At 42.3% G+C, this 22,657-nt stretch overlaps 1 protein-coding gene across 1 annotated transcript in view; it reads left to right on the forward strand.

Annotated features, from left to right (window-relative positions):
- Positions 1-22,657, forward strand: part of LOC127162573 (fibrillin-2) — a 115,431-nt gene that overhangs the window by 48,057 nt on the left and 44,717 nt on the right. The window contains exons 28-39 of the mRNA XM_051105368.1: positions 3,585-3,710; positions 3,894-4,019; positions 4,310-4,432; positions 4,646-4,771; positions 5,058-5,183; positions 5,969-6,091; positions 13,100-13,222; positions 13,336-13,461; positions 14,716-14,838; positions 14,926-15,048; positions 15,206-15,367; positions 15,922-15,990. Coding sequence (XP_050961325.1) covers positions 3,585-3,710; positions 3,894-4,019; positions 4,310-4,432; positions 4,646-4,771; positions 5,058-5,183; positions 5,969-6,091; positions 13,100-13,222; positions 13,336-13,461; positions 14,716-14,838; positions 14,926-15,048; positions 15,206-15,367; positions 15,922-15,990 — 1,476 coding nt within the window. The remainder of the gene's footprint in view (positions 1-3,584; positions 3,711-3,893; positions 4,020-4,309; positions 4,433-4,645; positions 4,772-5,057; positions 5,184-5,968; positions 6,092-13,099; positions 13,223-13,335; positions 13,462-14,715; positions 14,839-14,925; positions 15,049-15,205; positions 15,368-15,921; positions 15,991-22,657) is intronic.

Consider the following 22,657-nt stretch of genomic DNA (forward strand, 5'->3'; position numbering starts at 1 on the left):
CAAAGAGGAGCTCCAGAAAGTCAATGATGGAACCAAAGTATGTGAGTGGAGTGGAGTGGAGTGACAACAATTTCGCCTCAGTGCTCCGAGAATTTTAGAACCGCTCCAGCTCCGCTCCAGGTTCACCGTTTCCCGCTTCCGCTCCACTCCTCGCTCACTGATACCAGAAACACCGCTCCGCATCTAAACTATTTCAGTATGTTTGAAATACCACAGTTCTGTTCATAAGGTATATTAAAAGAAGAAAATAACAGAAATAAAATAACAGGATAGTTTTAAAGTGGCTTATTGGAACACTAGTATGCAAACTTTTTTCCTCGTGCCACACTAACATGGTTGTCAGCATTAAACGATATAATTGCTGCTTTTTACAGTGCAAATGTTTGTGATGAAAATAACAGTACGTTTCGTCAGTTATTTTACGTGCAGATCGCTGCATTTCTTACAGATTTTTTCTCATTCGAAATCGGATACAGATGAAAAACCACAGTATGTTTACATTTGTTTAAATGCATTATTGAGAGAGCGATTGTGTGTGAATAAATATTGTACGTGTGTAAATCACGCTTTCACTTGAAAATATTCAGTACCTTGAAGGAACAAAGTAAAAATATTACTTTCTGCTAATGTCCATTTCCTGATTTGAGTGATCCTTCTTTATCAAGCTAGATACATAGGCTATGTTTAACACGTGAATTCTTGTACTCGTCATGGAGCGATGCTGGAACGTTCTTGAAGCGACTAAATACCACGATGCTACGACTTCCGCTCCTCACTCCATTAAAAATCACACCGCTCCACTCCGCGCTCCGCTCCCACTCCACTCCACTCACATACTCTGGATGGAACTGGATGTGACAGAGCCCACAGATGTAACCTCCGGCCACTTCGAATGTAGATCATAAGTTACTACAAGGAAATGCAAATGATGGGGCATGACATGGAGTTCACTGCAGATGTCCAGCTGAATGTGGTCTCAGGGTCAAGTTGGTTAAGACAAAGACCCTAGTAGCGGAATTGGTGAGCCTGTTTTCCAGCTTACAAGGCATGGAGTACAGTCCCGCGAAAGCTATTTGATATCTTTGACCAACCCTGGCCACCATACAAGATCCTTACAACGCTGCTTTAGTTTTACTATGCCGAGATGGCCCTTATGCACCATGCTCAGCACTCTTCTTCCGAGTTTAGCAGGGATAATGGCGCAGTGACCACGGGCCAAGCATGTGTCATTCCAGCATGACAATTCGTGTTTCACTTGGCATACGGCTGAATATCTGTCGTAGCATGAGCTGGCAAGCCATTCAGGACATATTGTATTATACATATTGACAGGTGTATTGTAAAGTCATACTGCTAGAGACCGTCAGTCCAAGGGTACATATGGAGTGGTTTGTGACCAGACCCAGAATTAGACATAAGTGCACTGAAGGCTTGCTGGTCAGTTTGAAGGGTGAATTTTCAACCATAAAGGTAGGCATGCCAACGCTTGCAGGTCCCTTTCTCCCTTTCTTCAGTCAGGCTGAATGCACGAGAAGCAAAAGTTATAGACTGTTCAATGCCATTCTGGAGTTGTGAAAGAACAGCGCCAGCAGCAGTAGCTGAAGCATCAAAAATGACCAGTGTAGGGCAGTTAAGACTGAAGTGTGCCAAGACAGGTGGGCTTGTCAACAGTTCCTTAAGTGTGCGCACGGCATTAGAACAAGCTGAAGACCAGGTCTGTAGAGCATCCTTTTTGAGCAGCTGGTGGAGAGGGTAGATAATTGTGGAGTACTGAGGTAGAAAGCATATACTATGTTGTCATCCCCAGAAACGATGCAACATTACTGCGGATGAAGGCACTGGCTCCAGATGTATAGCTTCAATATTGGAGTGCAGTGGCGAAAGGCCCACGGCTGAAACATGAAAGCCAACAAAGTCAACCTGTGGTACCGCAAAGAAATATTTCCCCATGTTAAGTGTCAAATTTAGAAAATTGTGTTGAGTGAGTGCAGCAAAAGTAGCCCTTAAGCACTGTTCGTGAATCACTGCATTCGGGGTATAGACAATGACGTCTTCAAGGTACATGGCAGTGCCAGGGACACCAGCCAATATGGTGGACATCATTTTCTGGAAAGAACTAGGGGCTGAGCTGAGTCCAAAAGGCATCCTTCTGTAACAAAATATGCCATTGTGCATATGATGCAATGAATGCAGTAAGATTTGTGGCTGAATGGCTGGTTTAATTGTGAGATCTGAGAGAGGCTGGTAAGTGAACGCAGTTAAGCACACAAGGCCTTAAAACAGTGTTGGCCATTGTTGTTGCCAGGGACAGCTGACAGTCAGAATTTGAGCCCCCTTATTGTCTAGCAGAGAAAAGTCCAGACTCATAAACAAGTCCAATCCAAGGATATTGCTGCCATGGCGTGTAATGTGAAATGGAAAGTTGGGTCTTGTTGCCATACTGGACAAGTGCGTTTATAAGAACAATAACATCAATTGCAGCACTTCCCTATCCAAACAGATTCAAGGAAGGTGGCTAAAGGGGCAAGTGTGCCAGAGAATGTTCATAAGTTGCTACAATGAGTAATGAGACTTTAGCCCCTTTGTCCAGGAGCCCAGGAATACAGGAATCCACAATATTAACAACGCATGTAGAAAAACCTGCTAAATTGGTGTTTATTGAATGAATAAAAGCAGGGGTTGTAGCTGTTTTGTTGTGTAAGTGCTTAAACTGAAGCAGACACCATTTTGCTAAGTGGTTCAGCTTTTGACAGTGTCGACATGTTTGTCTGCCATGCTGGCCAGTCAGGGGCACGTGATGAATGTCTACTGGACCCACAATTTCCAGATCATCGCTGAACTTGAGGGCGTGCATTTTGTATGTCTGTACTTGAAGATACATCTTCCTCTGCCCCATTAGCTTGTGTGCATTCTTGTATCATGTCCCCATTGCTTACACTTGATTCATGTGCTGTATTTAATTTAGCAGCACACTGTGTAGCAGACTCAATTTGAGAGGCCAGAATTACAGCTTTCTCTAAAGTGAGATCATCTTCCAGTAACAGCCGCTCCCAAACGAGTGTATTGTTTGTATGTCAGGATGCCATCGAGGCCATTTGCTAATAGGTAAATTTCAAACAACAGTTTCCACTGCTCCCATGGGACTGACGTCAGGATGTGGCAAAAAGGGGCTCGGGGGAGATAACGTCAGCATGGGGAATTCTTCAACCATCCTCGTCGCCAGTTGTTATGTCTGTAAAAAGGACTTGAACTTATTTTACTTTTTATTGTTCTCATCAACTTCACTGAACTGCATAAACTGAACAATCACATCACTGAACTGCGTGAAATCCTTCTAGCATCAGTGTCATTGCTCGTTCCAAATTCTTAAAGTGACCAGTGCTCTTTATCTCTTATTAATGTAACAAACACATTACTTTAATTAAACACCAGATTACGAATCTAACTAAACTTGCAACAATCCCATGAGTATTTCCTTTGAGTTCATTGAACCCTGATTATAAGAGTAACCATCAGTTTGGTGTGTGTGTGTATGCGTGTGTGTGTGTGTGTGTGTGTGTGCATGCATGCTTGTAATGCTGTAGATATTGACGAGTGTGAACGAAACCTCTCACTGTGTAATGGAGGCACCTGTGAAAACACTGATGGCAGCTACAAGTGTGTGTGTCCACCTGGTCATCAGCTGTCTGTGGACAACAGTGCTTGTGAAGGTGAGAACCAAATTATATCATATCGCTCTCTATCTGTTTAGAACCTCTCAACGCGATTACATTGATTATCATACATGGACCACTTCTTGAACTGTTATAAACCTTTTATAACTATAGTGCATTTTGTCTTGTTATTGTCTGATTATACTCATGGATCTGACGGATGTTACTGTTTTTCTACAGATGTGAATGAGTGTGAGTTGAGCAGCACATTGTGTCTTAATGGCAGGTGTGTGAATGTGGTGGGGACGTACCAGTGCTCCTGTAACTCTGGTTATCAGACGACACCTGATAGGAAAGGCTGCACAGGTCAGAGTTCTGCATTAAATTAGCTTTAGATGAGCTTCTAATGACTTTCAAGACTCAGACCTTTAACACTCCATTTTATCTGTTCATTTACTCATTTACTCTCCCTCTGCCCATCCACTCTCATTTGTAAATGGATTAGATTAATGAAAAGAGCATATAAACACAAAGTGGGTATACATTTACACTACTGTTCAAAAGAAGAATCTGTATTACTGTGAAATATTACAACTCAAAATAGCTGTTTTCTGTGTGAATCTATTTTAAAATGTGATGTCCTTTGTATTCCTCAGATGTAGATGAGTGTACAATAGAGAATGGAGGATGTGAGCTGTATTGTAGTAATTCAGACGGGAGTTACTCCTGCAGCTGCGGTCAGGGTTATGCTATGATGCTGGACCAAAGGACATGTGCAGGTACATTCTTAACATGCTTCTAAACCTGAGAAACCACTGCTGACTTTCTTCTATATCTACAGAGGCCATTTAACACAGCACCCATTAATTTCCAGTCTTATCTGTTTGAGTGCTGCATAACAATACAGTTTTTTTAATATTGAGAAGCGAACACTGTGTCCAGTTGCACACATACATGCACTAATTGTTCTGTTGCTCTCTGTGTCTCTCCAGATGTGAATGAATGTGAAGAGGATGTTGACATCTGTGACGGTGGTCAGTGCACTAACGTCCCTGGAGCATATCACTGTGTGTGTCATGAAGGGTTCACAACTTCTGTGGACATGAGGACGTGCATCGGTATGCTGCGCAATTCTTTTTTTTCCTTTTTTTAAAAAAAAATGTTTGTTCATTTTTATATAATTCATCTCATACAGCACATCTCTCAAGACTATGTATAAAACAAAAAAGTTAACATCTGTGTTAATTCTACCCATGTTTTAAAAGTTAGTGGGCGATGTGATGTATTTTTTACCAGATGTAACAAGCCTTTCTGTACTGGGTCTGTCTTCAGTGTTACACAGTCATCTGACAATCTGATTTTGGTTTAGTCCATTGGTGTGTGGCCTTTATGTGATGTTTGCAGATGTGAATGAGTGTGAACTCAACACCAACATCTGTGTGTTTGGGGAGTGTGAGAATACCAAGGGTTCTTTTATCTGTCATTGTGAGATGGGTTACGCCGTGAAGAAAGGAACCTCTGGCTGCACCGGTGAGACCTGATCCAGAAAAACACATCAGAAATGTATGACGTGTATTTCATACTCAGTATTATAAATACTTATGTACTGTGCTTATATTGTTATGTCAGTACTTCATTTTTTGTGTATTAAGGCTGAGACACACCAAGCTGACTTCAAAAAAGTCCAGTGGTGTTGTCGCCTCTCATTGGCAGTGCCTGGACAAAAAGCTGAGCTAGAACACATCACACAGACTACAGCCAACTGCAAACTAACATGTGCATTCTGCGCCTGCATGAAGAGATTTAGCTGTCTATATCAGCAGGTTTTAATAGAATATACTCGTCGTTCAAAAGGAAAAACCGAAACAAGGATATACGAGATAAACACAGATATATGAAAAGTAAACAAAGCAGCGCTTGCTAACGTTTTTGAATATCACTATGTTGATAACTTTCTTCATTTTAAGCGGCTCATGTTGTTATGATAATATTCACATTGGAATGTGCCACCTTCATTTATTTACTCGTTTTCATTACTTTCGCTTTAATTCTCCAACACTGACTCGTTCGCAAAACTAGGCATCGAATCAGAGTTCTCACTTTCCCAGATGGCTCCGCCAGGCCCGACGCCGACGTGAGCCCAACGAGAGCTGACGTGTGGAACACACCAAACAAACTAGCCAGACAGACGCTGTCCGACAACCCAACGAGACCGACGACCGATCGTCAGCTTGGTGTGTCCTGGCCTTCAGTGGAAAGTGGTGTTTGTATTGGTATGTAGTGTGTATGTTGGTAATCTCTTATCTCTGATCCAGATGTTAATGAGTGTGAGATAAACACTCATGACTGTGACACACACGCCACCTGTGTCAACACACTGGGACATTACCACTGCTCCTGCAGGGACGGATGGTCTGGTGATGGAGTCAGATGTGCTGGTGCGTGTTATGATTTACTGTGTTACTGGGATAGAATCGTGTTCAGTCTACAACATTACAGTTAAACTGTATGCCGCTGTGCAACTTATGAATATTGTTGATTATAATGTCATAATGCAACACCAAGCAGAATGCCGAAAACCCACTGTAGTAATACACAGCTTCAAAGAGTTTTATGATTTTTATGGTAAATGTAAATTTAATGATAAATGTTGTAATATAAACCCTTACTGCCTTATTTATTTTCTGAATCATAAAAACACATTGTTTAATTTTAAATTCTTTAATGATTGTACACAATCATTGAAAGCTGGAAATGCTGTATAGGAAAATCAGTGTTGTATAAAGGAAGCATCATCATAACTAAAACTGACGACGCATGAATGGGAAATGTTTAGAATAAAAGTTGGAGAAATCCCTCAAAAATACCAGTAAGTAGAAGTATTAAAATAATTACATTTTAATTGTATTCAAAGGAAGGGGTCTGAAGAAACATAATTGTAACGCTGCAAGGGAGACAGGAAGCGGGTCAATCCATCTGCATAGCTCTATTGATAAACAAAGACATGGTCAAACATAGGTAGGGTTGAACATTGGCAAACAAGTATATTCGGGCAAGACACAAGAGTAATCCGTAAGGCAGGCGAGGGTCAATCAGCGGCGAACATAATCCAATGGACGGGGCAAATGGGTAATCCAAATAGACAGGCTAGAGTTCATTGGAGAGGTGAACAGAGTCCGAAACGACAAGGCAAAGGGTTAAATCCATGACAGGCGAGAAATCTGCTTTCCGCCTGCTCTGGATTTCTCGCCTGTCATGGATTTAACCCTTTGGATTTCTCCAACTTTTATTCTAAACATTTCCCATTCATGCGTCGTCAGTTTTAGGCAGGCGGAAAGCAGACAAGACGGTATAATCAGGCTAGAAAACAAGACTAGGGTAAACTAACTATAAACACGACTGAACTAGGCTAAGGAAGAACAAAGTGGCCCCGTACAGCTGCTAACACAATGACAGTGCCAAACGCAATGCAATACTCGGCCACAAGGAAGAGGAAGTACAAGGCTTATATAGTGTGCTGATTGGTTACAGCTGTGTGTGTCATCAGCACAATGAGTGTTGGGAAATGTATTCCGGGGTGTGGTGCAAAAATCTGTTTAATGTGAAATGGCAAGGCAACTTCTGGTGGCAAACGGACTGGCGTTCAGGACCAGATTCATGACATAGCCGCCCTCCACCCCCACCACCCAACCCCCAAAAAAAGGCGGAGCTGACAGAGCGGGAGCTCTCCAGGGCGGAGCAGAAGACCTCCACGGCGGAGAAGGCGGAGCAGGAGACCACCACGGCAGGGCAGACGGCCACCAGGACAAAGTAGATGGAGCAGAGACCCACGGCAGAGACTGGGACCTGGGAAAACAAAGAAAGAAGAGACAGACAGAGCAACAAGGACAGAGGCAGGGAACACAGTGGGCTTATTAACAATCTCTGTGGGGACTGAACAGGCAGACAGTTAATAAATAGTCTCAGGACAGGACAAGAGTATGTAGATGGCCTCTTTGGTCGGCTTAAGCTTAAAATTGGCCTCCAAGACCGTAACAGGGAGAACAGAAAGTTCATACGCGGCCTCCTTAGCTGTGACAGGATGGGCAGAGAGTTTAATGACGGCCTCCATAGCCATAACAAGATGGACAGAGAGTTCATAAGTGGCCCCGGTGGCCGGAACAGGGCAGGACAAGAATTCAGAAGTGGGCGCTACTACCGGGACCAGAGCTGAAGTGAATGGTACCGCCTCAGGAGGTTCTGCAGCCATAGCCACCACCTCAGGAGGATCTGGAGCGGGAACGCCATCTCTGGAGGTTCTGCAGCCTCAGCAGTCACCTCTGTAGATCCTTCCATGGACGTCGCCATCTCAGGAGGTTCTCTAGCTTCAGCCACCACCTCTGGCGATCCTACCATGGGCGTTGATGGTTCTGGAGTTTCAGCAGTAGTGACTGCGGCCCAAAGACACCAGAAAGCAATCCCCCATATGGGAGGTGCTGCAGACAAGGGGATTACTTCTGGGACAGGAGGGTTGGTGAGTGTTAGCATAGGGATACCAGCAGCACATGAACACACCAGCGGACGATCCCTCACACTGGATATCAGACTGGGACTACGAAGGACTGACCTTGATGATCTGGGTGCAGCAGACGTGATGTGGTGTGACTCTGGACGATCAGACGTGACGCGGCGTGGCTCTGGGAGGTCAGACAAGACGCAGTGAGGCTCTGGAAGGTCAGACGAGACGATCAGATGAGATGTGACTTGGCTCACGAAGATCAGCTGTGACTTTACTTGACTCAGGAACAACAGCAGTAACTTGACTTGGTTCATGAAATCAGCTGTGACTTGACTTGACTCAGGAAGATCAGCTGGGATGTGACTTGGCTTATGAAGATCAGCTGTGCAACTTTACATGACTCAGGGATGGCAGCAGTGACATTTTGTGAACAGGCTCCACTGTTGCTGCCATTATGTGATCGCGCTCCGGTGCAGTTGGCATTTCACGAGCGAGTTCAATCACCGGAGTAGCCGATCAAAGCACTTGAATGTGAGCTGAGCTTGCAGTTGGCTAAACTTTGCAGCCGCCATTACCGAGTTGTCGCGTTCCTCCTCCGCGACAACCACAGTAAATGACGAGTCCACACAAAGCAAAGCATAGTCCATGAATGCAGCGAGAGATGTACGTGGACCCTTGCGTCTAAGTTTAGCCTTTAAAGGTTAATTAAAACACTATCGCAAAAAAACTCTATCAATAAACAGTCTGGTAAATCAGAGTAATATGCAATGTCTAAGAACTTTTGAATGTAGTCCTCGAGCCAATGGACGAGGCAAACAGGAAATCCAAATAGACAGGCTAGAATTCGTTGGAGGTGCGAACAGAGTCTGAAACGACAAGGCGAAGGATTAAATCCACAACAGGCGAGACGTCCGGGGCAGGCAGAAGGCAGACAAGACGATATAACCAGCCTAGAAAGCAAGATTAGGGTAACCTAACTAGAAACATGACTGAACTAGGCTAAAGAAGAAGAAAGTGGCTCTGTACAGCTGCTAACACAATGAGAGTCAAAGAGGAAGTAATGTGCTGATTGGTTACAGCTGTGTGTGTCATCAGCACAATGAATGATGGGAAATGTAGTTCAGTGTGTGGTGCAACAGTGTAATGTGAAATGGCAAGGCGACCTCTGGTGGCGAGCGGACTGGCGTTCAGGACCAGATTCATGACAGTTATGAGATGGGAGAAAAATTGCATTTGCAAACATTCTGTGTTCCTTTTGAAATGTTGCAAATGTTTTGTAAGGAATGCAAAGGCAAAAGCATTGAAATACCTTTTTTTTTATCTCAAATGTGTGGTTATTTTTCAATAACGCTTTACAATAAGGTCTCACTAATGCATTGGCTAATATGAACAAATAACAAGCAATATACTTGTACTGCATTTATTAATCTTTGTTAAAAGGATACTTTATCAAAAAAGAACATTCTGTCTTCATTTACCCACCCTCATGTCTTTCCAAATCTGTGTGGTTTTCTTTCTTCTGTGGAACACAGAAGAAGATATTTTGAAGAATGCTGCTACTAACCCTTTAATGTTCAGAAATAAAAATGAAGTTGTTCAACGGTTGTTAAAGTCATGGAGTCACCATCACTCCCTCAATGTGATTCCAGTCACCTAAATACTGATCGTCAGCACCTGACACTCATCAGCACCCTCATCATGGCACTATATAAGCACACACTTCTCAGTCCATTCTCGCCTGGTCTACTTGATTGATTGTCCAGTACCACTGGCCAGTGCCCTACTCTGGTGCAGAAGAGGATTGCAACAGATTTCTCTTTCAGTGTTCTTTAGTCCTGTAGATGCACCAATGGGCAGAAACCATCTGTAATCAGAACGGCCTAGTTACACAGTCCTCAAATGATTTTGTGCCACATTTCAGGGAAGTATTTGGCAAACCATCAGGAGATGATAAATCATATCATCAAGGAATGATTCCTATTTCTGATTATGCTCTCAGATTTTGCACCCTAGCCACCACATGTGGATGGAATGAATGCTTGCTCCTAACCACATACCAGCAGGGATTGAGACCCAAACTGTGGCTGCATCTTGCTCCATGCGATGATGCCATTGGCTTAGAATGGTTCATTACCTTTTCCATCCGTGTAGCCCATCGTATGTAGAATTCTATGGAAGACCAAGGGGGTCAGCAGTCCTCCTGCTGCCAACACCAGCCAGAGTTTGCCAGCACTCCAGAACCAGGCACAGGGCCCCCAGTAGTAGATAACACTCATCTCCAGCTGAGCAGCAAAGATAACTGACCCAGGGTCTTAGCTTGTACCTGTGGTGAGTTTCCTACATACATCCAATTGTCATTCCATACCGCTTACCTCGTTATTCAACCTTACTGTCTGTAATCTGTCTCTTTCAGTGCTCCGTGTAGCCCATCGTATGTAGAATTCTATGGAAGACCAAGGGGGTCAGCAGTCCTCCTGCTGCCAACACCAGCCAGAGTTTGCCAGCACTCCAGAACCAGGCACAGGGCCCCCAGTAGTAGATAACACTCATCTCCAGCTGAGCAGCAAAGATAACTGACCCAGGGTCTTAGCTTGTACCTGTGGTGAGTTTCCTACATACATCCAATTGTCATTCCATACCGCTTACCTCGTTATTCAACCTTACTGTCTGTAATCTGTCTCTTTCAGTGCTCACCCTCCTCGAATCAGGAACCTTATATCAGTAGAACTCTGCTGCCAGCGCTAACTGCGAAGATAATCCACCAAAATCAAATACCAAGTTTAATCAGTAACAGAAGAGCAATCCAGTAGCAATCCACTGCTGGTATCATCCTCAGGCGCCCATGGATTGTTCAACACAGCTGACTGCTGTCTTGATTGATAGAAGAGGTCCTGAAGTGGGGGGACCACTGTTTTCCTGAATGCTTTCCTAATCTTCAAGGTGTCCTCCATCATCCTGCGGGAGTTCAACTGAACAATAAACTGTGAATACAACACCCATGCTATGCCTACTTCAGTGACGTGATTTGTCCCAAACAAGCCTCACAACTTCCTCCACATCAGCCATGGGACTGTGCCACAAGTTTGTGCTTGCATACACAGATTAAATCTTGGACAATGGTTGAACACTGCCTGCACGTCTGGAAGGTCCTCCAAGGTCCTGTTTGATGGCTGAGAAGTGCACATTCCACCAATTCTCAGTTCAGTAAAGACTGTTAAAGTAAAGTTCTAGTCTCCTGTGTTCTCCCTTGCCTCACGCAATGTGACAGAGGTTGGAATGGTATGTGGAGGAATTCCTCAAGCTTGCTAACCAGCTTAGCTGACACTGACGCTGCTTCACCCTCATCCTCAGCCCAGAGGCACTGGGCGTATCAAAGTCACCGACCACTGCATTCCCAAACCCGCAGGCCGCAGGACTAACAAACTCGCTGGCCGCTGTTCTGTCAGGCCTGCTAGCCGTAAGCCTAATGTGTCAGGAGATGGCTGCCATGCCAGAGTCCCCAACCAAGATGGCTGCCATGCCAGAGTCCCCTGCTAAGAAGGCCTCAAAACCCGTAAATCCCCCCAAGGATTTTGGGGGGAACTATAGGGGTTTGGCTGTTGTAGCCAGGCCAAGAGCTAAGGTTATGGCCACTAAGACTGTTCCGCTATGGCTCCCTGTGCTACCCGCTCTGCCATGGCTATCCGAGCTCCCTGATCTTCCATGGCTCTATGGACTGTCTGCTCCGCCATGGCTTCCAGGGCTGCCTGCTCCGCCGTGGTTCCCTGTGTTCACTGCTCCATGGCTCTATGCGCCTTACGGGAGGGGGGAGTAATTTCAGTGTTACGGACCTCTTTTCCTTGTTTTAACTTTGTCTTGGTTCTTGGTTTCCCTTTATGGTCATGTTTCCTGTTCTTGTTTAGTTGATTGTTTCATAACATGCACCTGTTTTTTTAATCCCCTTGTGTATATTGGCTCCTGTCTGTTCCTTAGATGTCATCCGGTCTTGCGTCAAATACGTCTGTTCAATGTTGCTAGTGGTTTACGTCTACATGCTGTGTTTCTTGTTGTCAGCGATCATTCCTATGTTATATTTTCCTCTGCGTTTGCCCTTAAAGACTGTTAAAGTGAAGTTCTAGTCTGCTGTGTTCTCCCTTGCCTCACGCAACATGAAAATATTACATTCCGGTACGATACCAGAATGTAATACCTCGGTATCGATACTGAATCAGTACCATAGGTGACAAATAACCAGCCTCAAAAGATAAGTGAATTGAAAACAATTTACTTTATAATTTATAACTAATTATTGACCTTGATTAATAAGTGCTATAATACTTTTGGGACAACTTACCTAATGATTTTAAAGAAAGGTTGCTGTACTGTAAAGTGTTATTCTAACAGGCAAAGTATTCAAAATCATGTTATCTCTCACTCTGATTGTTTTTAGATTTCAGACTCAGATAGCCAAAGAAAAAGTATTAAATATAAATCTCGCTCTCGCTCTCTCGGCTGCTTCATATTACTCTTGCTTCATTCAAAATCAAATAATAATTAATAACAATTTTTTGTTTTTTCCAGTACCGGTATACCGCGCATCCCTAATATATATATTCAAATCTAAAACAACAAAAGCTTTTGTGAGAGGGGGTAGTCATAGAGGTAGGGTACAGGCATAGAAAATACAGTATAAAAACTATTACACCTGTAAGTATGTGTGAGCAGCAGTATTGGTATGTAGTGTAATCTCTCATGCTCTGATTCAGATGTGAGATTAACACTTTAAATCTTAATACATGATCTACAAAATGCACAGTACAGTATAGTCTACATGTATAAAGTTCCAATCAAATTAGTGGTTCTCAGTATTATTCACACTATTCACTAGCATATTAAATCATGCCTTCTCTAAAGTAACATTGTTTTGTAGCTTTTTAATAGATTGTCGAATATGTATTTTAATGTGTAGATGTGGATGAGTGCAGTGACAGGACTCACGTCTGCAGTGCTGATGCTGAGTGCGTGAACACGGCCGGATCGTACCGCTGTCGATGTTCAGATGGCTTTACTGGAGACGGATTTACCTGCTCAGGTCCATCATTCAGCCTTCTTTTTATCTGTCTGTTCAATCTGTCAGTCCACACCAACATACTTCCAACATACACCATACAAAACATTATTCACTGGCGTCTGGATGTCCTGCAGATATGGACGAGTGTGCTGAAGATGTGGATTTGTGTGAAAATGGGCAGTGTCTCAATGTTCCTGGCAGCTATCGCTGTGAATGTGAGATGGGCTTTACACACACTCCAAACAGCAAAACCTGTCAAGGTACGCTTATCCACACACACAGAGACTGCAGTAATATACTATTTGACTGTAATTCAGCTGCATGTCACTGAACAAAGGAATTGTCAAAGTTACTGCTATTTGTTGACAGATAAGGGATCACTTTGAAATGAAAATTGTGTCATCATTTACACACAGAGTTCTGGCATGAAACTCTAGATGGCGCAATCCTGATATGTCTAACTCTTTCTGACAGCTGACTGGTTCTCTCCTGTATCAGTGAGCTCACTGCTCAGCATTTAAATATATGACTAGTGCTAGCTGTAAGCAGTTTTGCAGCATGCTCAGAAACCCTCCACCTTTCCTAACTCCACCTGTATAGATCTGCTACGATGTGATTCATGTATGCTATGGGGGTTATTCATATATGTTATACGTGCAGCAGCAATATTTCTTACATGCTCACAGCAGATCTATTCCGCCAAGACCAAATACATTTACATTGTCATGTACATTACCATGCCAATCCCTCCAAGAGCCGTCATGACAGAAATTGTTTTAAATTAAACTAATTAAATTATACTTAAATTTACTGAACACTACAGTCTACCACTGTATGCTGAATAAAATAGTTAGCTAAAAATGGTAATGCAATCTAAGTTAATTCACAACAAAAATACTATTTTGCATCAACCTAAATAAATACCTTAATGTATACCAATATAACTAATATGTATAGGTTAAATCAGGGGAAAAAATGAAAGGTAACAATCACACACTAGAAATTTTTGGTGTAAAATTACAGTAAATTTCAGGTTAATAATTGCATTGCTTTCACGGTAAAATCCCAGTAGGAGTTCTCTTAATTAAGATTTATTATTAATGAGTAATATGGACTAACTTTAAGATTTATGGTATGTGTAATTTTTTATTATTATTATTATTTTTTTTGGCTCTAGACAATATAAATTGACTACCACTTTTTATCATATAGAGGAAAACAAAAGGTGTTACAATGAGGAAAGCACGTCATGTTGTGTTGGAATGAGTTAATGATGACAGAACTTTAATTTCTGGCTGAACCAGAAATTATTGTACAGCCTCATCACTTCTAGATCATTTTTTTTTTTTTTTTTTTTTGTCAGGTGTTATCTCATAGTTTATAAAGTGGACACCATTTCATTATTATACTATTGAAATGTGCTAATAAAGCATTAGACTGTAGTGTAGCTATTGCTGTTCAGAAAAGTACATTACTGAATGTTCCATTTTCTGTAAATTGTCTATTTGTTGCAGATATAGATGAGTGCACCTTCCAGAACATCTGTGTATATGGCACATGTCAGAATATTCCAGGAATGTTTCGCTGTATTTGTGATGAAGGCTATGAGCTGGACAGGACCGGTGGAAACTGCACAGGTAAACATGCTGTTACCTTACAGTAACACATCAACAGCTGTTCTTCACCTCATAGTGTGACTGCTTTCTGTGTTGTTGTGATATTAGATGTGGACGAGTGTCTTGATCCTGTCAGCTGTGTTAATGGTCACTGTGAGAACACAGCCGGCTCATACCAGTGTAACTGTCCCATTGACTTTGAGCTCAACCCCACTGGAATCGGCTGCATTGGTGAGACTGATTATTATATATAATTCTATCCTTTGCCATCACAATCATGCATAGTTCATAGATGTAATGTATTTATTATAAATCCTGCAGTTAAAGTGTTCTGTGGTCATCTGTAAAGAGTTGTCATGCATGCGGTTGGTCTGTTTCTATGCGGCAGACACACGAGCAGGGAGCTGTTTTCTGGATTTGGCGTACCGTGGCCATGGTGGGCTCGCATGTAGTGTTGAGCTGGGATTTGGAGTCAGTCGTTCATCGTGCTGCTGTTCTCTGGGACGAGCATGGGGTAACCCGTGTGACCTTTGCCCTCCACTCAACACCTGTAAGGAACTCTACAACAATCCTCAATAGTTTAATACCACAGTACTTCAAAACACTAGTAACTTGGTTATACAGTGGAGCAATATGTCATTACTTTCAGACTACACAGGTATTTCAGTACTACTACCCATCAACAATAAAAAGACAAACACATTCTTAAATCAAGGAATACTGCATGAAAGATGTTATTTCAATCTATAATACTATAATAACACCATAATAACTTAATTCTAACAATTTGCATTTACTCTCTCAATTACCTCAGTAAATCAAAGCTATAATACTGTATTACATCAATACTTAGTATAAATGTATTGTATAATACTGCAATATTTCCATAATTTAAGTAATTTAAGTTTTTGATTAACTTGTTTTTATTATTTGGTCTTTATTGTTTAGCTATTATTTAGTAGCTATTCTGGGCACTTTCAGAATAATTTGATATCTTTTGTGACAATAACATTCATAAGTTTCCAAATACTGGCTTGGCATAGTGAAAAATATGGATGAATATGAATGTGGTAGTTGACTGATGAGAATATCATGTGTCTCTAGCGGAGTATAACACACTATGTCCTGGAGGAGAGGGGTTCAAACCCAACCCCATCACCATCATCCTGGAAGGTAATCAGGTATCATCACTGAATGTACTGTTGATAACAGTTTATTACTCCTATTACAGTTTATTACTCTGCCTGGCTCCAGGCTTTGGAAGCCACCCAGAGTGACAAGCTGGGTTCTGAAAACTGTAAATTGAGGTTACTCACTGCAATTACCTCGCTGACCTCTTCGCTTCAGGGGGGTCATCCAAACTTTGGTCCAGGACAGTGCTTACGTCCTCTGATCTGAAATGAAATGACTGCTGGAAAAAGGCATGGTGCTAGTCTTACCAGTGAACAGCGAGTCAGGCAGTTAAAACTATTTCCTTATTCCAAAGATGGTGGGCCCAGGCCATTCTTTGATCTTAGACACCTGAACTGCAGTCTGATGACTGGACCGGATGTTGATTTTGAGACAGATTTTGAAACAGATCCTCATACGAGTGTTCCCCTATTGGTGAATCTGAAGATGCCTAATTTCATATTTAGATAGCCCCTCACCACAGGCTGCGTTTGAGGGAGTGGCTATACAGTCATTTCTTTCAGACTGTCTCTGGCACCATGCACATTTTTGGGCACAGTGCAACCTGTGCTCATTGAGGGCAGTACATGTGCCAGGCAAACTGAATGAGGGAGAGGACATGTTGTCCCATGGCACTGTGTCTCCAAGAGAATGGAGAATCCAGCCCCAAGTGGTTCAAATGGTTTAGGATAGAGATGCACGATATTGGATTTTTGCCGATATCCGATATGCCGATATTTTTTCATCTCATTTTGGCCGATACCGATACCGATACCGATATATATCATTTTATTAAAGTTAGTTTTTAACAATAACTTATTCGTTAGGATTAAATAAATAGTAATGAACGGTTTACATTCAATCCCTTCTTTTTCATCAGTAGACTAGCATTATTTATGATCTGAATTTTGTAAATTAAGTTCACTTTTGCTATGTTATAAGCCGAACTTCGGATGCTTTCACTTTCGAATTCGCAATCTGAATATGACATTTCAAAACGAAAACAGAAAAGTAGAACTAAACTGGGTGACTGTGAGGGTGCTTTGCGGGACATGAACAGGACATAATTCATTGCTACAATTTCTTAATTTGTTCCTATGATTTATTAATTTATTAATTTGTAAAATGAGGGAACGAATTCATATGTAGTATTAACGAATTGTTAATTTATTTCCACGAAATATTTTATTTCCCACCCGCAATTTATCACAGTAAGAGATACGAAAACATGGATTAAAAGTGAATGACAAGAAAATAAACCTAAGAAATTAAAGGGTGAGACGGTGAGGATTTGGGAAAATAAAAATATTAAGTTATGTCGCAATTCGTGACCAACTGGCAAAACAGTACACTTTTTTTGCACAAGAATACCAACATGTTTACCTTCTCTGGTTTAACAAGCGGTCTTTTACCCTACTCGAAAACCAAATCCTCCGTCCGCCATCGTTTCCAGAATAGTCGCGTCCTTTTTGCCGTAACCACCTGGCTCGTGCTGACACTACAAATACAAACCAGGCTCTACACCCGAAGCGCTCACAACGAAAACTACTCTTCGCGTGATCAGTGAAATCCTGAATATGCCACGGCTTTGTAACTCTGTAACCCGCGCTGTATGGAGCAGTGCGACCACGTCAAATTTTAACTTGCACATTTAAAAAAAAAAAAAAAACATGTGACAGTTTTGATCAGTCTAGAGCCCTGCAATACAAAGGCATTCAACATGGAAAGAAAGTAATAGAAATGTAGTCACTAAGTCATGTTTAATTATAATTTCTAATTATTTTATATGGTGCACTGTGCTCTGACAGGGCTGCGGGACACGAACATAATTATTTCCTACAACTTGTTAATTCCTTCCTACGTTTTATTAATTTATTAATTTGTAAAATAAGGGAACGAATTAAAAAGTCTTATTAACGAATTCTTAATTTATTGCCACGAAATCTTTTATTTCCCACACGCAGTTTACCCGCATAAATGATACGACAACATGGATTAAAAGTAAATGACAAGAAAACAAACCTGCGAAATTAAAGGGTGAGACGGTGATGATTTGTGAAAAGAAACTATAAATATTATTAAGTTTGTGGCAATTCGTGACCAACCGGGAAAACAGGACACACAGCCGCTTATGGCTTTAAATGTATTGGCTCGAACGGCATGAATCCAAAAGTATGGTCGCTACTAACATTTGCCTGCTAACCAATTATTTAACTTATAAAGAATGCTTTATACCTCACTTGTGTCATATTCACGAAAAATGTTTCATATGAGCAACAGTGTGTTTTGCCGTTGCGCCGCCGAAGAAAGAGAATTTTACTTTTTATTTTAAATGCAGATCATGTCATGTGCAAACACAGCCATTGGGTTTCAAAATACAACAAAGAGCACCATAAAACCATTTAAAATGTGCATTTAGCGATCTAGTGACTGGATATGAAACAGGCAACAGTAAATTATCCCAAATGGAACAACGGCGCGCTTTCTCCTATAGCCTCTGCTGCCACTGCACGTGCTATTGCTATGCATCATTCTGTATGTGTATTCTCAGTTTAAATGCATCGATCCAAAACAGTGAATCTACTCCTCATTCAGTCAAAACTTTGCTTCAAGAATGAGCCACACTGCTGACATGATCTAATCCCTAGCACACCCTTAGCACATGTGAGTTAACATATTCATCTTATCGGCAAAACATATCGGCATAATTTTTCATATCGGGCCGATGCCGATATTTACATTTGAAGTCATTATCGGCCGATTCCGATATCAGTCCGATAATATCGTGCATCCCTAGTTTAGGATGTCTTTCCCAGATAGCATCCCGATGTGGGCCACTTAAGGCAATGATACAGCGCTGCTGGCCGCCTTATCGCCCAAACAAAATGGATGTAAGCCCAAAGTGGCCCACATGTAAAATAGCAAAAATGGCCCAAATGTATCAAATCACATGTGGACCTCTTTAGGCAAAGATGCAGTGTTCATGGTAATGTTTAATCTGAATGTGACCCTAAAGTGGCCTATTTGATAAATATTGAATATGGGCCAAATACTGTCAACCAAGTGTGGGCCACATTTGGCAAAAATGTGTCACAATCAACAAAGACTAAACAGGGTGTAAACAAAATGTGGTCTACATATATTTCAGCAAATGTGGTTCACCTATTTTAAAACATATCTGGGCCAGTTTTGGCAAAGATATGGCACAGTGAACACTGGCTAATATGGCTGTGAGGATAAAGTGGCCCGCATATAGAATGACAAATATTGCCATAATAATTAATAGCAATTTGGGACACTTTTGGTAAGTATATGGCACAGTCAACATTGGTTAATCATTGTGTAAGCCTAACTTGTCCAACATTTGACATGGCAAATGGTTTAAAGTAAGTTATTTCTATCTTTTGCTGTGGTGTGTCAGTAGGAAATATCAGTTTACATTTTTTAAACATTCATTTTGCCATTAATTATAATAATCCAGTGAGATTTTTGTATGGAGCACAGGCTGTTGTCAGACTCCTTGTGCAAACAGAGATCTGATCTCTCCATCATTCAATCCAGTCTGTCGTAAGAAACAGAAAAAACGGAGACAGACTAAATCCAGAAGAACTGTGGCAACATCTCCAAGATGCTTTAAGAGACCTACACCTACAAAGCTACAGTACTGTTAAAATTTTTAGGCAGTTAGGCACATAAAATGAGGATGCTGTCAAAAACGATGTCATAAATAGATTTTCTTTATCAATGAACTTTTATTAACTAAAATAAATCAGCATTTGATGTGACCATCCTTTGCATTTAAAGTAGCTTTTGCCCTAGGAGTTTTTCAGGTAGCTTTGCAGGTAGGTTATTTGAAAGATCTTGGAGATGTTGAAACAGTTCTTATGGATTTGGGTCTGTTTCAGTTATTCTGTTTCTTCTTGTCATTCCAGAGACAGACTGGATGATGGTGAGATCAGATCTCAGTGTGGAGCACTGGCTGTTGTCATACTGCCTGTGCAAACAAAAATCTCACTAGATTATTACAATTAATGGCAAACAGAATGTTTGGAAATGTAAACTTTTTTCCTACTGACACACTACAGCAAAAGATAGAAGTAACTTACTTTAAACCATTTTTTAGCTGGTGAAAATACTAGTGGCCGAAGACTTTTGCACAGTACTGTATATGGAGCGAGACACAAGAATAGTCCGAGAGGCAGGCGTGGGTCGATCCGTGGCGAACGTAATCCGAGGGGGGGGCAAAGCGAAGGGGTATTCCGAACAAACGACCGAGCAGTCCAAAAGGCAGGCGGCGAGACAGACGAAACGAGAAGACCAGGCGAGAAAGCTAAACGCAGGGAACTCTGGAACTAGGGAACTCAACGCAAAACACCCATACAATAAACCGCAATACTCCGTGAGTAACAGGGGAAAAGTCTGGGGCTTATATAGGGCACCTGATTGGCCACAGGTGTTGACGCAATCACCGCGATGGGAGATGGGAGAAGTAGTCCGGGGTGCAGTGCAACAGTCTGTGTGATGTGACAGGGCAGAGCGACATCTGGTGGTGAGCGGACCGAAGGTCACCGACCAGATTCATGACGTAGCCCCCTGCCAAAGAGCGGCTTCCAGACGCTTCAACCCACCAACAGTCCTCTGACTTGACTTGACTCGGGAAACGCAGCTGCAACTTGACTTGACTCGGGAAACACAGCTGTAACTAGACTCGGGAACAACAGCTGTAGCTTGACTTAACACTGGTACAACAGCTGTAGCTTGACCTGACTCGGGAAATACAGCTGTAACTTGACTTGGAAACAACAGCTGTAGCTTGACTTGACACAGGAAATACAGCTGTAACATTGCTTGGCTCAGGGGTAGCAGCTGTGACGTGACGGAGCACCGTTTTCGGCGCCATTTTGTGAACAGGCTCCGTCGTCGCCGCCGCCATTTTGTGCACGGGCTCCACCTTCGCCGACATTACATGAGCGCGCTCCGTTGTAGCCGCCGTTATGAGGGCGTGCTCCGGTGCAGCCACCATTTCACGAGCGGGTTGCACGTGCACGTGTCGCGTTGCTCCTCCGCGACACCCACGGTAAACGATGCGCCCACAGTCAGCAAAGCATAGTCGCTGACTGAGATGAACACGGAGCCTCGCGTCTCAGCCTCGCCTTTAACGGATCATTTAACCCATCACAAAATATTTCACATAAAATGCAGTCTGGGAGAATAAAATGGTTTCCAATGGCAAGAAATTCGCAGATGTGTTGTTCTAGTAATCGTGGTCCTTGTTTGAGTCTGAATAATATCCTTGTTGTGTCCATACCTGTTGACTGTCTGTGGGTGAAGCTGCTGGATCCTTGTGTGACGGAGTATTCTGTAACGTGGGGAGTGAGACGAGAGGCGAGTGGATCCATATGCAAGCTTTTATTGTTTGGACGAGACAAAGACATGGTTGAACAGGCAGAGTAGACAACAGCAAACAGGTATAAATGGAGCGAGACACAAGAATAGTCCGAGAGGTAGGCATGGGTCGATCTGTGGCGAACGTAATCCGAGGGGGGGGAGGCGAAGGGGTAATCTGAACAAACGAGCGAGCAGTCCAGAAGGCAGGCGGCGAGACAGACGAAACGAGAAGACCAGGCGAGAAAGCTAAACACAGGGAACTCAGGAACTAGGGAACTTAGGAACTAGGGAACTCAACGCAAAACAACCATACAATAAACCACAATACTCTGTGAGTAACAGCGGAAAAGTCCGGGGCTTTTATAGGGTGCCTGATTGGCCACAGGTGTTGACGCAATCAGCGCGATGGGAGAAGTAGTCCGGGGTGCAGTGCAACAGTCTGTGTGATGTGACAGGGCGAGAGCGACATCTGGTGGTGGGCGGACCGAAGGTCACCGACCAGATTCATGACAGTTATGTTGGTGTGTGTTTCCCTGCTGTTCCTGTCTGGATTTACCTATTGTGGATTTTATTAAAGACTTGTTGTTGTATTTCGTCTTTGTATGTCTCCTCCTACACACAACCGTGACAGTAAGTTTGAAATTGTAAACATGGCCTAAATATTTTTAATAGAATTTGCCTACTTTTAGTAGGATGCAACACAGTTAACTGATGCAGACTGATCTGGATATGAGCCTTAAGAAGGCTACATACCCAGTAATTTATTATTTTTTTAAATATGTTTTTAATGGCATTTTTTAAAAATATGTGTACTGCATAAGCCTGGCGCTGGGGCTCAGTTTTCTTGACAAACTTATTTAAACCATTAATGGATAATTAATTGGAGGAGCATGCCACACTGTCTGCAGAGCGCATAAAGTTGTGTTCGATTTGAGCAGATCAATCAGTGTCTGACTTGAAGCAGTGTAGCTAGCCTATGCCATCAGAGAGGCTACCGCGATTCACGAGCAGACATGGGTTACCGTCATCGCAGTTTCTCCAGCGTGGTTGGCTGTACGAGCATAGATGATGACAGCTAATTCACGATTTACCAGACTCACTCACTGTATTTCACCCTGTGCTTTAATAGGGTTACAAACTCTTTTCATGTTATATGAATGCTATAGCATATTGTATCAACTTTTTAAAAATAAAAGCAAAAAAAGAAGTGAAATTTAACACCAAAGAATGTTCTACATTGTTCTACATTTCCACATTGTTCCATTTGTGGTCACAGTGGTGA

The sequence above is a fragment of the Labeo rohita genome, unplaced genomic scaffold (genome assembly GCF_022985175.1).
Source record: "Labeo rohita strain BAU-BD-2019 unplaced genomic scaffold, IGBB_LRoh.1.0 scaffold_97, whole genome shotgun sequence".
Taxonomy (NCBI): domain Eukaryota; kingdom Metazoa; phylum Chordata; class Actinopteri; order Cypriniformes; family Cyprinidae; genus Labeo; species Labeo rohita.